Source organism: Stegostoma tigrinum, chromosome 7 (genome assembly GCF_030684315.1).
Source record: "Stegostoma tigrinum isolate sSteTig4 chromosome 7, sSteTig4.hap1, whole genome shotgun sequence".
NCBI lineage: Eukaryota > Metazoa > Chordata > Chondrichthyes > Orectolobiformes > Stegostomatidae > Stegostoma > Stegostoma tigrinum.
This window is the reverse complement of record NC_081360.1, coordinates 36,188,030-36,202,345: the sequence shown is the minus strand read 5'-3', so window position 1 is coordinate 36,202,345 and position 14,316 is coordinate 36,188,030. Positions and strand designations below refer to the sequence as shown.

The 14,316-nt window shown below is 48.3% G+C and overlaps 1 protein-coding gene across 5 annotated transcripts in view; it reads right to left on the bottom strand.

Annotated features, from left to right (window-relative positions):
- hibch (3-hydroxyisobutyryl-CoA hydrolase) overlaps positions 1–14,012 on the bottom strand; it is a 119,697-nt gene extending 105,685 nt beyond the window's left edge. Inside the window, exons 1-3 of one of the 5 annotated variants that reach the window (XM_048534307.2) lie at positions 13,913–13,972; positions 4,687–4,803; positions 46–88 (exon numbers count right to left, since the gene is read on the bottom strand). Coding sequence is in view for 2 of the 5 variants with exons in the window: in XM_048534305.2 (XP_048390262.1) it covers positions 46–88; positions 13,889–13,944 (99 nt within the window). In the remaining 3 variants the exon portion in view is untranslated. Of the gene's footprint in view, positions 1–45; positions 89–4,686; positions 4,804–13,888 lie in introns of those variants that run through there. The other 4 variants (XR_009445935.1, XM_048534306.2, XM_048534305.2 and 1 more) reach the window with 4 other exon arrangements.
- Between the last annotated feature and the right edge of the window lie 304 nt (positions 14,013–14,316).

Genomic DNA, 14,316 nt, shown 5'->3' with positions numbered 1-14,316 from the left:
TACAAACCCAGGACAATGAAGTGACAAACATCAGTGCACACATACCAGATGCTGCCGTACAATCTGTAATCTCGAAAGAGCCGTCAGCCTAAAATAAAGAACAAAACAACAGCGATTAATGATTGAGTCAGACTTTCAGATTATTTACCAGTTGACAACTGAAGAGTTCAAGACTCAGATGGATCGATTTTTGTTAGTCAAATATATCTAGAGCTGGGCGAGGGGGCAGTGATGGCATGGATTATAACAAATGTCTGTGAGTGCCTGCCTATTTCTTACTCTTCTGGTACCTTGTGGTAATTGGCACCTTTACCAGTATGTGCCACTGGGTAAGGGTTCTATGGGATAGTTTACCGCCAATCAATCCTCCTTCGTGGTTGAATTGGCCTGTGCCAATTAGTAATTAGTGGAAGAGAATACACCTTCATAGAGCATCTACAAAAGTGGCATTTTTTTAAAATTAAAAATGGTTTACTGCACAATAGCAATAAATAATTTGATCAGGCAAAATGATTAGAGCTTTTGGAAGCCAGAACATAATACATACACTCCCTCTGAAAACTCACATATGACTCTTTCTCCCATGGCTAATCCACCTACCCTGCACACCCCTGGACACTACAGGGCAACGTAGCATGACCAATCCACGTAACATTCACACCTTTGGACTGCGGAATGAAACCAGAGCACCCAACGGAAACCCACAAAGACAGAACATGCAAACTCCACACAGTCACCCAAGGCTGGAACGGAATCCGCTTCCCTGGCACTCTCAAACAGCAGCACCAAGCACTATGACACTTTGCCGCTCTTCAAGTATCTGATTTCACGAATACTGGTAGTCTGAACATTTGGCATTTTTCACAGAACACACTCTCTCCAGACTTGTAAGAATGGAAGGTCATCTGCATCAGGGCTGTTGACCTGGATTCTGTCTACGGATTATTTCTTCACTCGAAGATCTTTTATCTCACTGACATCATTTGCAGAGGACATTGTTTGTTACAGACATTGTTGTAGGTCCACTATGTTGTTTAAAGGAACTTTATTTAGTCTTCTGAAATTCCTTCAGAGAAACTCAAATCTGTTAACTTGTGTATTTGTCTCTTAACATTATCTGAAATACCTTTAATCCTGTGAATGCACATGAAAATCAGAAGCTCTTTTGAAACAAATATTTTCCTCCTTTTAGCATCCTGGATTTTCAGAACAGGTACTTTCCACTTAGTTAGAAAAAGTACTTTTTGCTCACTGTCCTGGATGCATAACTTGATAATTTCTACTTCTTGACAGTGTCCTGCATCCGCGGACATTGGTCTGGTTCCCCTGGAGTTATATGCAGTTTATCTCCCTCAAATTGTTACTTAGTTTGGGCATTTCCAGTTACCATTTATGTTGGTTGACTGGTGAAGCAGACTTTTTCAGATTCAGTTGTGTTAGTGGAAGACTGCTGTTCACTGAACACTGTCACTGGCATTCACGGTTCTGTTGCATCAGTTTATTCACCCAACAACTTTAACTAGACCTTCCTAAATGAGCTCAACAGGTTTGAACTGCTCATATTTCTTGAGTATTTGCTTCTTCTCACAAACATTGTAAAGTTTTAGTTCCTGATTTGCCTTCAGGTAATTATCCAAATTTGGTGATTCTGTACAATTGCAAATTTAACAATGAGGCAGGAGATCTGGGCCTTGGCTGTGCACCTGGCAATGCCTGTGTATCCAATCCATTACATCTTCCAGAAGGGAACCTGGAATAACTGGTTTTCTGCTGTACTGTAATAAATTGTCTGATTTCAAATGTTTTTGGTGCTTAAAATGTGTCCTCAGCCAAATCACTGGACGTGTGGTCTGGCTTTTCTTCAATTCTACACTTTGTTCTTGTTTGGTTGCGTCTTTCTTGGTCTTCTGAAATATCCCTTTCACAACATCATATGCAGCTTCAACAGATTCTTCGGATTGGGTTTTGCCATGAATCTCAAAAACGCAATGAAATCTTCTCCTGATTGCCCTCTGAACAGTAGCTGACTATAGTTTATTGTTAGCCTAGTGGCTCAGCAACTGTGGAGTATCAGATTTCTTATGGAAAGGGAGGTCCAAACATGCACGCTGACTCAAAATTGAGGAGCGTTAATCGTGAACTATGTATATATTTTCAATTATCATATGCTCCTTGGGTTGCAGTGTAACTTCTATCCTTCCTTAGTTCCTAGATTGTGTGGCATCAGTAGAATGGATACAGCACGAACATTCACCTTTTCAGAACCAATACCTTAAAACAACATCAGAGACAATGTAGGGGACACTTGAAAATTGACTTCAGGCTCGCATTTATATCCAGTCTTTAAAAAAGACAATGTTCCCTGATGTTAACAAAAAACTAGCATTTATACAGTCCCAAAGCACACCACAGCCAACTAAATACTGAAGCATAGTCACTGTTTCAGTTGACCAAACATGGCAACCAATCTGCACTGCAAGACCCCACAAACAGCAATGTGATAATGATCAGACAATATAACAAAGTGTGAAGCTGGATGAACACAGAGGCCAAGCAGCATCTCAGGAGCACAAAAGCTGACATTTCAGGATGAAGGGTCTAGGCCCAAAACATCAGCTTTTGTGTTCCTGAGATGCAGCTTGGCCTGCTGTGTTCATCCAGCTCCACACTTTATTATCTTGGATTCTCCAGCATCTGCAGTTCCCATTATCAATGATCAGACAGACAATCTGTTTGGTTGAGAGATAAATATCAACAATTTCATGGGACAGACTTCTCCTGATGTCCTTCGAATACTACCAAGGGATTTTTGTGTCCACCCGAGGAGGCACATTAGGCCTTTGACTTACCACCTTGTGTGAAAGACGACAAATCCCACAGCTGCAGCATTTCTTCATAACAACACATCGTCAATCTAGATTTTGTACTCGGGTTTCAACAGTATGATGTGAACATCCAGACTCCAATTCCGGTGAGAATGACATCATTGAGCCACAGGTGACACTATATGAACAAGGAAGGAGCAGACCTTTTGGCTTATCAAGCTTGCTCCACCATTCAATAAGATCATAGCTAATCTGAATGCAACCTCAAACCCACATTCTTACCTACCTCTGATAACCTTTCACCTTCTTGCTAAAACAAGAATCTGTTTACCTTTCTTAAAAATATTCAAGGACTCTGCTTCCCCAAGCTGGTCAGGAAGACTGTTCAAAAGAGCCTCCCATTGAAGAAAGAAAAATCTTTGCCTCATCTCAGTTTTAAATGGCAACCCCTAATGTTTTGATCCTAGTTCTTGATTCACCCTTCAGAAGAGACATTTTCTCCACATTTATCCTAACAAAACCCCCAAAATTGCTGGTGAAACTCAGCAAGTCAGGCAGCATCTGCAGTAAGCAGAGTTAACATTTTGAGTCCAGTGATCTTTTCTCAGTACTGATACTGGCTCGGAAAAGGCGAAGTGTATGCTGAAGACAAGGGAGAGGAAGGGAGTGAGCAGGGAGGGGAAGATGGAACCCACTGAAAAAGAGAACAACAGTTAAGGAGACAAAGAGATAGATGACAGTATGCTCAGTAGAAAGAAAAGCTGACAATGGAGTTGATAAGGAGGTGAAAATGGGTTAGCAGGGCTAAAAACAGTCCATGTCATGATGGAGTCTGAATGTGGCGGTGGGTAATGGACATTGAAGGTGGAGCTCAGGTTCTAAAATTATTGACTTGTCATTACATCCTGAAGGCACCAGGGTCCCCTTGTGGGAAATGAGATTCTGTTCTTCCAGCTTGCACTGAGCCCCGCTGGAGGACTAGAGACACTGGAATCTTGCTGGAGACTAAACTATGAGCTCATCTACACTGGGGAGACAAAACACAGCTTTGCAGAATGTCTACACAAATGACTCCAAGCTTCCAGTTGCCTGCCACTTGAACGTGCCATCACGTTTCTTGGCTAATGTTTCTGTCGTGGGCCTGCTGCAGTGCTCCTTTCCCCAACCCACAGCCACACACTGCGTTCAGCATAAATACCACCTTTTTCTAACTATTATCAGTTTTGAATAAGTGTCATTGGACTAAAAATGATTTCTCCCCCATACCCTTTGATCCCTTTAGCTCAAGGAGCTATGTCTAACTCCACAAAAACATTAAATGGTTTGGCCTAAACCACCTTCCAGTGTAGAGAATTCCATGGGTTCACATGTCTCTCAGTGAAGACATTTCTCCTCATTTCAGCCTGAAATGGCCTAACCTCTACCTTTAGGTTGTAATTTTTTATTATTAACCCACTTTTCTAACCAACCTGTTCAGAGATGTTATTACACACCTCTGGAGCAAGGCAGCCTTGAACTCAGATCCCCCAGTCTAGGGGTAAGGAATCATTAGGGTGCAACCCCTGACTGTAGACTCCCAGTCATTGGGAGCATCCTTCCTGCATTTACTTGTCTAGTTCTGTATTCAAATCCTCTTGCTTTGAAGGCCAATTTATCATGTGCCTTCTTCACCACCTGTTGCACCTGCAAGCTCACCGTCTCTTGCTACACATCCACCCTGCCCAATCCACTGCCATTCAAATAATAATTTGCCTTCCTGATTTTGCTACCAAAGTGGAAAACCTCACATTTTTCCACATCAGCCCTGCCTTTGCCAACTCACACTGAGGCATCTCTGAAAAACTTATCACAGTTTACTCACCCACCCAGCACTGTGTCACTTGCAAATGGCAGTATTCTATTTCGGTTCTTGATCTATATACATGGCGAGTAGCTGGGGTCCAAATACCAAATCCTGCTGTACCCCGCGCAGTGCTGCCTGCAACACAAAAACCTTGTTTCATTCTTTTGTTTCTTGTCTGCCTGGTAGCTCTTTATCTATGCCTGTATAGCACCCTAATCTTTAATTTTACATGCTAGTCTCGTTTGCTCGACCATATCAAAAGCTTTTTGGAAATCCAGGTAAATCAAATTCACCCTCATCAATTCTATGAGCTACATCCTCAAAACTTTCCAGTAGTTTTGTCAAGCATGGCTTCCCTTTCAAAAATCCACGCTGACTCTGTCGGATCCTGCTACTGTTTTCCATGCTCTCAAACATTTTATAATGGACAGAAACATTTTCCCCACCACTGATGTCAGAGTAACTGTCTATAATTTCCCATTTTCTCTCTACCTCCTTTTTTTTTCTCCAAATTTTGGGCTTACATTCGCTAGCCTCCAATCCAAAGTACTGTTCCAGAGTCTATATCAACTTAAAAAATGACCATCAATGCATCCACAATTTCTATGGCCACTTCCTTAAGAACTCTGCAAAGTAGATTATTAGGCGGTGAGGACTTGTCGGCCTCTAATCCCATCGACTTTCCCAACATCATTTCACTAGTAATAGTGATTTCCTTCGGTTTCTCCTACTCACCAGACGAGTTCCCAATATTTCTGGTACATTATTTGTGTCTTTTTTTGTGAATACAGAACCAAAGTATGAATTTAATTAGTTTATCATCTCTTTGCTCCCCATTACAAGTTCCTCTTTTTCTGACTTCAACAGACCTACATTTGTCTTAGCTAATCTTTTTCACTTCAGATACTTGTAGAAACTTTTACAGTTTGTATGCTCCCGTAAGCTTACTCTTGTAGTATATTTGCACGCGCAGCCCCCCCAATCAATTCTTTCGCCCTCATTTGCTAAAATCCAAACTGCTCTCAATCCTCAGGGCCTTTGCTATTTTTGGCCAAGCGAGTTTTGAGAAGATTTGTAGCTCAGGTTGAGGTTCTGGATGTGAGTTTGATCGCTGAGCTGGAAGGTTAGTTTTCAGACGTTTCGTCACCATTCTAGGTAACGTCAGTGAGCGTCCAATGAAGCGCTGGTGTTATGTCCCACTTTCTATTTATCTGTTTAGGTTTCCTTGGGTTGGTGATGTCATTTCCTGCGTTGGTGATATGATTTCCTGTTCTTTTCTCAGAGGATGGTAGATTGACTCCAAATCAATCTACCATCCTCTGAGAAAAAGAACAGGAAATGACATCACCAACCCAAGGAAACCTAAACAGATAAATAGAAAGCGGGACACAACACCAGTGCTTCATCGGAGGCTCACTGTTGATGTTACCTAGAATGGTGACGAAACATCTGGGAACAAACCTTCAAGCTCAGTGAACCAGCTTACATCTGGAACAAAATAAAGAACCACTCTCTTGTGGACCGAGAGGAGGAGAGTGCTGTGTTGGAGGTGAAAGGAAGACGTCGGGTTGGCTGTGCACCCTTGCGACCAGTGGATCTTAATGCTGGCTTCAGCCTAACGCTGGTTCAGGGGAGCAGCCAACCCGCAACGATGGCTGCGGCAAGTGCTTGTGCCCCAGGTCAGGGGGTCCGGAACACCATCCGTGTTTCTGTAAAGAAGGTGGATGAAAGTGCACCTGTGGGCCGCACCTTCTTTGCGAAGAGGGTCCTGTTGGACTGTTGCGGGTTCGCTGCTGCGGACATTTACTGCCTGCAGGATTTCCCCGGAGGAGGTTTTTACAATGTGACCTTCACGAGTGCCAAGCTTTGCGAGTGCTTCCTGAAGGTTTTCAAGGAGAAAGGAGGCGAGGGCCCCCTCTCTGTATTGACCGCTGTCCCGCTGTTTGTGATGCCAGTGCAGAGGAGCCGTATGGTGACTGTACATATGTACAACCCGCATGTGCCAGCAGTTGATGTCCTGACCTTCCTTGGAAGGTACGTGAAGGTGGAAGGTGGAAGGTGGAAGGGGACCTAGCTGACATCATGGACCCCTTTGGCATCTGGACCAGTAAGAGGCAGGTCAAGGTGACGCTGAGGATGGGCGCGGACAGGAATGTCGTACACCCAGCGTCCAGCTTCGCGATCGGCGGGAGCAAGGGCTACCTGACCTATGCAGGGCAACCTAAAGTCTGCCATGCCTGTGGTAGGTCAGGTCACGTGGCGGCCGACTGCAAAGCCACCATCTGCAGGAACTGCAGGGAGGAGGGACACCTAGCAAAGGATTGCCCACAAGAGAAAAGCTGCAACCTTTGCGGGGAAGCGGGCCACCTCTTTAGAGCATGCCCGCAGCGGGGGACCACCTACGCCCAGGTCACCGGCAGGGGCTATGCGGGGCCAGCCACCCCGGAGGAGAGGAAGGCACCAGGGCCCAGCAAGGACCCCACTAATGTGCAGGAGGGCCAGGTCGTGCAGGAGGCCCCAGCCCTGCAGGACGGGCCCCAACGCCAGCAAAGCGCCCCTGCAGGCTCCGCTCCCCCCCGACAACCCGGAGTCGATGGAGGCGGCGACAGGCGACCCAGGGGAGTGGACGACGGTCCGGAAAGCGGGGAGGAAGGTGCGTCGACAGGCCCAGGAACCCCAACCATCAGGCGGGAAGAGGCAGCTACAGGGGGGCTATAAGAGCTCCTCTGACGAGGGGGATTTGGAGATGCCCTGTCCGAAGCAGAAGTTAAAGATCTCAAGGGGGAAGGAAAGCAGCACCCCGGTTCCAGGTGACGGAAGGCGTCCTGAGGCTCCCTCCAACACCCAGTCAAGTGCCGCTGGGGCAGTGGAGGGGCCCCCGGAACTTCCAGGCGGGAAGGAGGAAACAGCGCGTCCCCAGCCTGACGGAGAGCCGGACCCTCCTGCCTCCACACCCATGACGGGGGGATGCCGCCCGGAAGGCAGCACGGACGGTATCCTGAGCCCAGAGAGCGTCCAGCAGTTAGCCCGGGCAATGGGCATGAAGGGACAGATGGAGGGGCTGGACCTTGGACTTGGGGTGGGTACTGCGGTCACTGCCCACAATGGGGGTACGAGTTGCGAGCATTAATGTGCGCAGTGTCAAGTCCACCGCAACATGTGTATCCACTTTGGCCGACCTGACCACCATCAAGGCGGATCTCCTGTTTCTGCAGGGGTGCAGGATACCGCACCTCGGCAGGTACGGGAAATGGTCCAGCGCCTGGACCCTGTGGGCCTTCGATCTGGTCGGGGGGGGTAACGACTGTCGCTCCTCGCGCCTGGCTATTCTGCTGTGGGGGCGTGACTTCACCATCTCTCAAGTTCAGGTGGTGGTGGGGGGGCGCCTCCTAGTGGCTGACGTCACCTACAGGAACGCTCCCCTGAGGCTGATCAACGTGTACGCCTCAGTGGTACGGAGTGAGCGGTTGGCCGTCCTGCAGCGGCTTCCACCCCTGCTGGCTACGTCCAGGCCGGTCATCCTAGGTGGAGACTTCAACTGCATCATCGATGCAGATGGAAGATCCGGCGTGGGGGCAGCGGGTGGGGGGAGTCAACTGGACGTCACGTCCAGATTCCTGATGGGCACGGTGAAGGACGCCAAGCTGCTCGATGTCTTCAGCACCCCTGCAGACGGAGAGCAGCGGAGGTACACCTGGTCGCGGCCAGACGGGTCTATCCGCTCAAGGATAGACTTCCTGTTTGTGTCACGGGCGTTCTCGGTCAGGTCCACCGGCGTCGAGCCGGTGTTCTTCTCTGACCACTGCCTCCTGCTGGCTGACTGTCACTTACAGGACGACCAGCTGGCCGGCAAGGGGACGTGGAAGCTCAACACGACTCTGTTGACCCCAGAGAACGTCGAGGAGCTTAAGAGGGAGTACGCCGGTTGGAGAACCCGCTGTCCCCACGCCGGATCTTCCATCTGCATCGATGATGCAGTTGAAGTCTCCGCCTAGGATGACCGGCCTGGATGTAGCCAGCAGGGGTGGAAGCCGCTGCAGGACGGCCAACCGCTCACTCCGTACCACTGAGGCGTACACGTTGATCAGCCTCAGGGGAGCATTTTTTTTTGAAACCCCTCTTTGAGTCTCTGGGCGCCTGGTGGGAGACGGTGAAGGAGAACGTCAAGAGGTTCTTTGTCCTCAAGGGTGTTCGGAAGGCGAGAGAGAGGCGGGGAAAGCTGTCGCAACTCCAGAAAAGGGTGCAGAACCTGCTCCTTCTGCAGTTGATGGGGGTCGATGTCACGGAGGACCTCCGTGAGGTGAGGGGCCAGCAAGCCTCGCTCTTCGCCGCGGAGGCCTCCCAGATAATCTTCCGGTCCAGGGTCCGCTCCGTGGAGCAGGACGAGACGTGCTCGCTCTTCTTCTTTCAGAAGGTGCACAAAGAGAGCTCTGTGCTTAGCCGGCTGAAGGAGGACGATGGCTTGGTGACGTCGTCTCGGCCCGACATTTTGAGGATCAGCAGATCTTTCTATGCCGGACTGTACGACACGAAGCCCACGGACAGCACGGCCTCCGAGTCGTTCCTGTCGTCTATCACGGAGGTCTTAGACGACGGCACAAGGGAGTGGCTGGACGGCCGATATCCCTGGACGAGCTGACCAGAGCCCTCAAGTCCTTGGAGAGGAATAGGACTCCCGGAAGCGACGGCTTACCGGTCGAGCTGTATTCCGCTCTGTGGGACCTGATTGGCCAGGACCTTCTGGAGGTGTACGATAGTGCGCTTCGGGCAGGGGAAATGTGCAAGTCCATGTGGAAGGGCATCATCACCCTCATTTACAAGAGGAAGGAGTAGAGGGAGGAAATTAAGAATTGACGTCCCATTTCACTATTGTACGTGGACTACAAAATCCTGGCCAAGGTCATAGCCAACCGGGTCAGGTCTGTCCTGGAGTCGGTGAATCACCCTGACCAAACTTGTGCTGTGCCGGGCAGGAAGATCGCTGAGAGCCTCGCGCTCATCAGGGATACGATCGCCTACGTACAGGACAGGCGGGTGGACACCTGCCTCGTCAGCCTGGACCAGGAGAAGGCCTTCGACAGGGTCTCTCATGCTTATATGAGGGACGTCCTCTCCAAATTGGGGTTCGGGGAGGGCATCCGCAATTGGATCCGGCTGCTCTACACCAACATCGTTAGCGCAGTCTCAATCAACGGGTGGGAATCAGACAGTTTTCCTGTTAGATCTGGAGTCAGGCAGGGCTGCCCGCTCTCTCCTGCCTTGTTCGTGTGCTGTGTGGAGCCCTTCGCCGCGTCCATCAGGAAGGACGTGAACCTGAAGGGCGTGACGATCCCAGGCAGCGGAGGCCTTCAGGTCAAGACCTCCCTGTACATGGACGATGTCGCCGTCTTCTGCACCTATCGTCGGTCGGTGAGTAGACTATTGGACATCTGCGGCCAGTTTGAACTGGCCTCGGGTGCCAAAGTCAATAGGGGTAAGAGCGAGGTCATGTTCTTCGGGAACTGGGACGACCGCTCCTTCATCCCCTTCACCGTCAGGACAGACTACCTGAAGGTGCTGGGTGTTTGGTTTGGTGGAGCTGGGGCGTGCACTAAGACTTGGGAGGAGCGTATCACCAAATTGAAGCAGAAGCTGGGCAGGTGGTCGCAATGGTCCCTCTCCATCGCGGGTAAGAACCTGGTTGTCAAGTGCGAGGGGCTTTCAGTACTGTTGTATGTGGCGCAGGCCTGGCCTATTCCCTGGACCTGCGCCGCTGCAGTCACCCGGGCCATCTTCCACTTCATTTGGGGGTCGAGGATGGACCGGGTCCGCAGGGGCACCATGTACAAAGGCCTGGAAAATGGGGGAAAAGGGCGTACCAAACGCCACCCTCGCCCTGACAGCTACCTTTGTGTGCGGCTGCATCAAGCTGTGCGTAGGTCCTCAGTGCGCAAACACCAAGTGTCACTACTTACTGAGGTTCTACCTGTCCCCGGTGTTGCGAAGGATGGGCCTGGCCTCGTTGCCGCGGAACGCTCCGAGTAGTTGGACCGTTCCGTACCACCTGTCCCTCGTGGAGAAATTTTTGAAAGGAAACACCTTTGACCACAAGGCCATCAGGCAGTGGTCAGCACGTAGTATCCTCGGGATCCTTCGGGAAAAGGAGAGGGTGGGTCCCGTCGTGTGGTTCCCCACGCAGACTGCCAAAGTTGTTTGGCAGAATGCCTCATCGCCAGAATTTTCAAACAAGCACAAGGACATTGCTTGGCTGGCGGTGAGAGGGGCTCTGCCAGTGAGATCCTTTATACATGCCCGGAATCTCTGCGCCACCGCACGCTGCCCTCAAGGTGGCTGCAGGGGGGACGAGACTGTCGATCACCTCCTTCTGCAGTGTGCCTGTGCACAGGAGGTCTGGAGGGGGATGCAGTGGCATTTGTCAAGGTTCGTCCTGAGCAGCTCCGTGACGCGGGACTCCATGCTCTACGGACTGTTTCGGGGGACGCACACCAAGACCAATATCAACTGCGCCTGGAGGACCATCAATGCGGTGAAAGACGCTCTTTGGTCTGCCCGCAACTTGTTGGTCTGCCAGCTGAAAGAACCGACCCCGACCGAGTGTTGCAGACTGGCGCACTCCAAGGTCCAGGACTACGTGCTGAGGGACGTGCTAAAGGTTGGGGCAGCCGCCGCCAAGGCGCGGTGGGGAATGACCACGGTATGAAACCCCTCATCCAGAATAGAAAAAAGAACCCTATCTGGTAACTGGGCCCAGCTGGCGCCTTCCCCAACTGGTCAGGGGGCCAACGTGGACTGTGCGGGGTGACGACTGCCGGGGTGTTTTCTTTGCTTTGTTTTTTTTTCCTTCTTTGTTTTTTTTCCTTTAGTTGGTCTATGTACCCCCTGGGTAACCCGGAGCGGCTTGCATGACAGGGTAGGTGTGTAAATATGTTTTTTTTTGTACATCTTACGAATAAAGTATATTTTTTCAATAAAAAAAGGTGATGAAACGTCTGAAAACTTACCTTCCAGCTCAGCGAGCAAACTCACATCCAGAATTTTTGGCCAATTTGTATGCTCCTTCCTTGAATCCTTACTCTCCATAATTTCCCTTGTTTAGTCATGATCGTGCTACCTTTTCAATGTTGTTTATGCGCCACATATGTTTGATCCACAGTGTGTGGCATCTAAGCTAACCTTCCTTCCCTCAAAGATATTTGGGACCAGATGCACACACACAAATTTCAAATATCATAATGGTGCCCATTATTGAACTGAGATTAGCTTTACATTTCAGATGTATTCATCGAATTTTAATTCAACCAGCCAGTATGAAACCCAAACCCAGGTGCCTGGGCGACTACCTGGGCCACTGGATTTTATGTATGTATTTTAACAGATATTGTATTATTTTAATCATGCATCTGTACATGCTTCACATCTGCGACAGTTAACAAACCGTTACCCCATTTCTTCCAACATTTTTGTCAATTTTATCTTGTTACAAATTTCTACACATTTTGGCTCAACTAACTTTGTCCAGGGAGTTTGGCAATATATCTGAAACTTATTGAAAATAAAAGCACTGGTATTATCTTGAGAGCTCACCATAAGGCCTGGCAAACTTCATACTAGCCATCTTTTATAGTGGGCAAATAACAACAGTTTAAACAGTGGAGAATTGAATGCAAAATAGGGTAGGGCTGTTTAAAATTATCCAAAAATAGTCCATGAAGTTGTTCACAACCCTGGGTAGAAAATTGTCAATTGGCCAGATTATGTAACTACAGTAGGTTGAGAGGTGTAATGTCACAAGAACACAATCACCTTCAGGTTCTCCTTGAAGTCTCACATCATCATGACTTGCATAAATAACATTCATTCTGGAATGCCAAATCAAATCCTCATTTTTCATACCAGCACTGTCTTAGCAATGTTATGGAAATAGCAACAGATCAAGAAGCTTCACCACCATGTTTTCAACATGACATGAAATGGGCCACAAATGCAGCATTGCCAATGATGGTATATGCCCAAAACATACAAAAGTTAAATCAGCTGAAAGGCACAGAAATTTGAACAGGATAAAGTTCACAAAAAATTTGACAAAAGTGTGCCAACAGCACATTAACTGTTAGGGATGCAAGACTGAAATATGGCTCACTACCATCCAAAACAGTGAACCTTGAAACTATCGCGTGCCTTCTCTTTAGAATTACCCAAGACTCTTCATCCCCCTCCCAAATTTAATATCCTGAAAACCTATTTTTCCAAGCAAGTTTTCAATCACTTCCCAATTTCAACTAAGAACTCAGCTTCATTTCTCCCTTTCCTTCTCCCTCTGTTGCAAGCTTTGGGTCATTTTCCCAAAGTGAGCATAAGGTGCTTGCATTGTTAATCACAGTAGCATTTTCCCCTCATTAATCACGTAAACATTACAAAAATTATTTTACAATATTTTATGTACTATTTGGTGTTCCCTGAAAATACCCAAATACTGTACAAAGCAATTAACAGTGTCTGTCCATTTAATTTATTGACAATATTATGGGAGCAGTTAGCACTGTGTTATTACAAAAGCAAAATACTTTGCTGGATACTTCTGGGATGCTGGTAATCTGAAAAAAAATACAGCGAACGCTAGAGACAGTGAGCAGGTCCGACAGCTTGCGAAGACAAAGACAGAGTCAACGTTTCGAGTCTATGATTCTTCGTCAGAACTGCGTGTGTTTCAATGTCTTACTACATTCAGTTTCCTACAAACTGTACATCTGCGACTGGGGGTCGGGGTGGGGTGCGATATTCTTATACCTATAGCTAGGAGGTGTATAGAGTAAGGACAAGTGCACGTAAATCCGACAGCAAAGGATGCCAAACTGTGCTGGGATCTGAAGGGAGCCCTGAGGACTAGGAAGAAGTTTCTGGGAATCACAAGAGTTACTGCAGAAACGTACCGACGTTTAAACAGTCTTGCGACCACTGGAGGAAATGGGTTTTAAATGCAGAAAAGTTTATGCCTACACATTACGAACAAATAACATTTTTTGACCACGCTAACGCCAAGAAGACACACGCAAAGCAAGAGGATCACATCAACATGACTGCAATGGCTCACATTAGACCCAACCTTACAAATGAGAAGCTCTCACTGCTTTCGAGTTACTTGATGCAACCTTCGGGGCGCACTCGCCACAGGCTGCAGCGGCCCAACGAGTGTACTACACCCTCAGGCAGATATACAAACCTTTCACAAGTCCCAAGCACCCACCGTAACTGAGCAGACACGACCCAGCCGCTCATCGCTTCTCTGATCTCCAGATCCCCCCAGCAACACGGCCAAGACTTTCCCGTCCACCCTCACACACCACTACCTGTCACAGCGCCACTCTCGGCGCGGAGGAATCACAAAGGCAACAGAGTTCAAAGCTGAAAAGGGCTATTGCGGTGTAAGTGGTCGTGTCGCTGTGTCTGATCTGCGTCGATCCCACCTACTCCAAGCGTGTGTCGCAGTATTTTCTGAACGGGTTGCTTGAAAATATCTACAGCTATTATTTAACCTTGTAAGGAACGTGCTGCTGCCCTGTCTTGGTGCTTGGTTAACATTAGAAATGACAAAGTGTGCACTGTGAATGTTGGAAGAGCTGAATGCAATTCATTCCATGCACTTTCTCG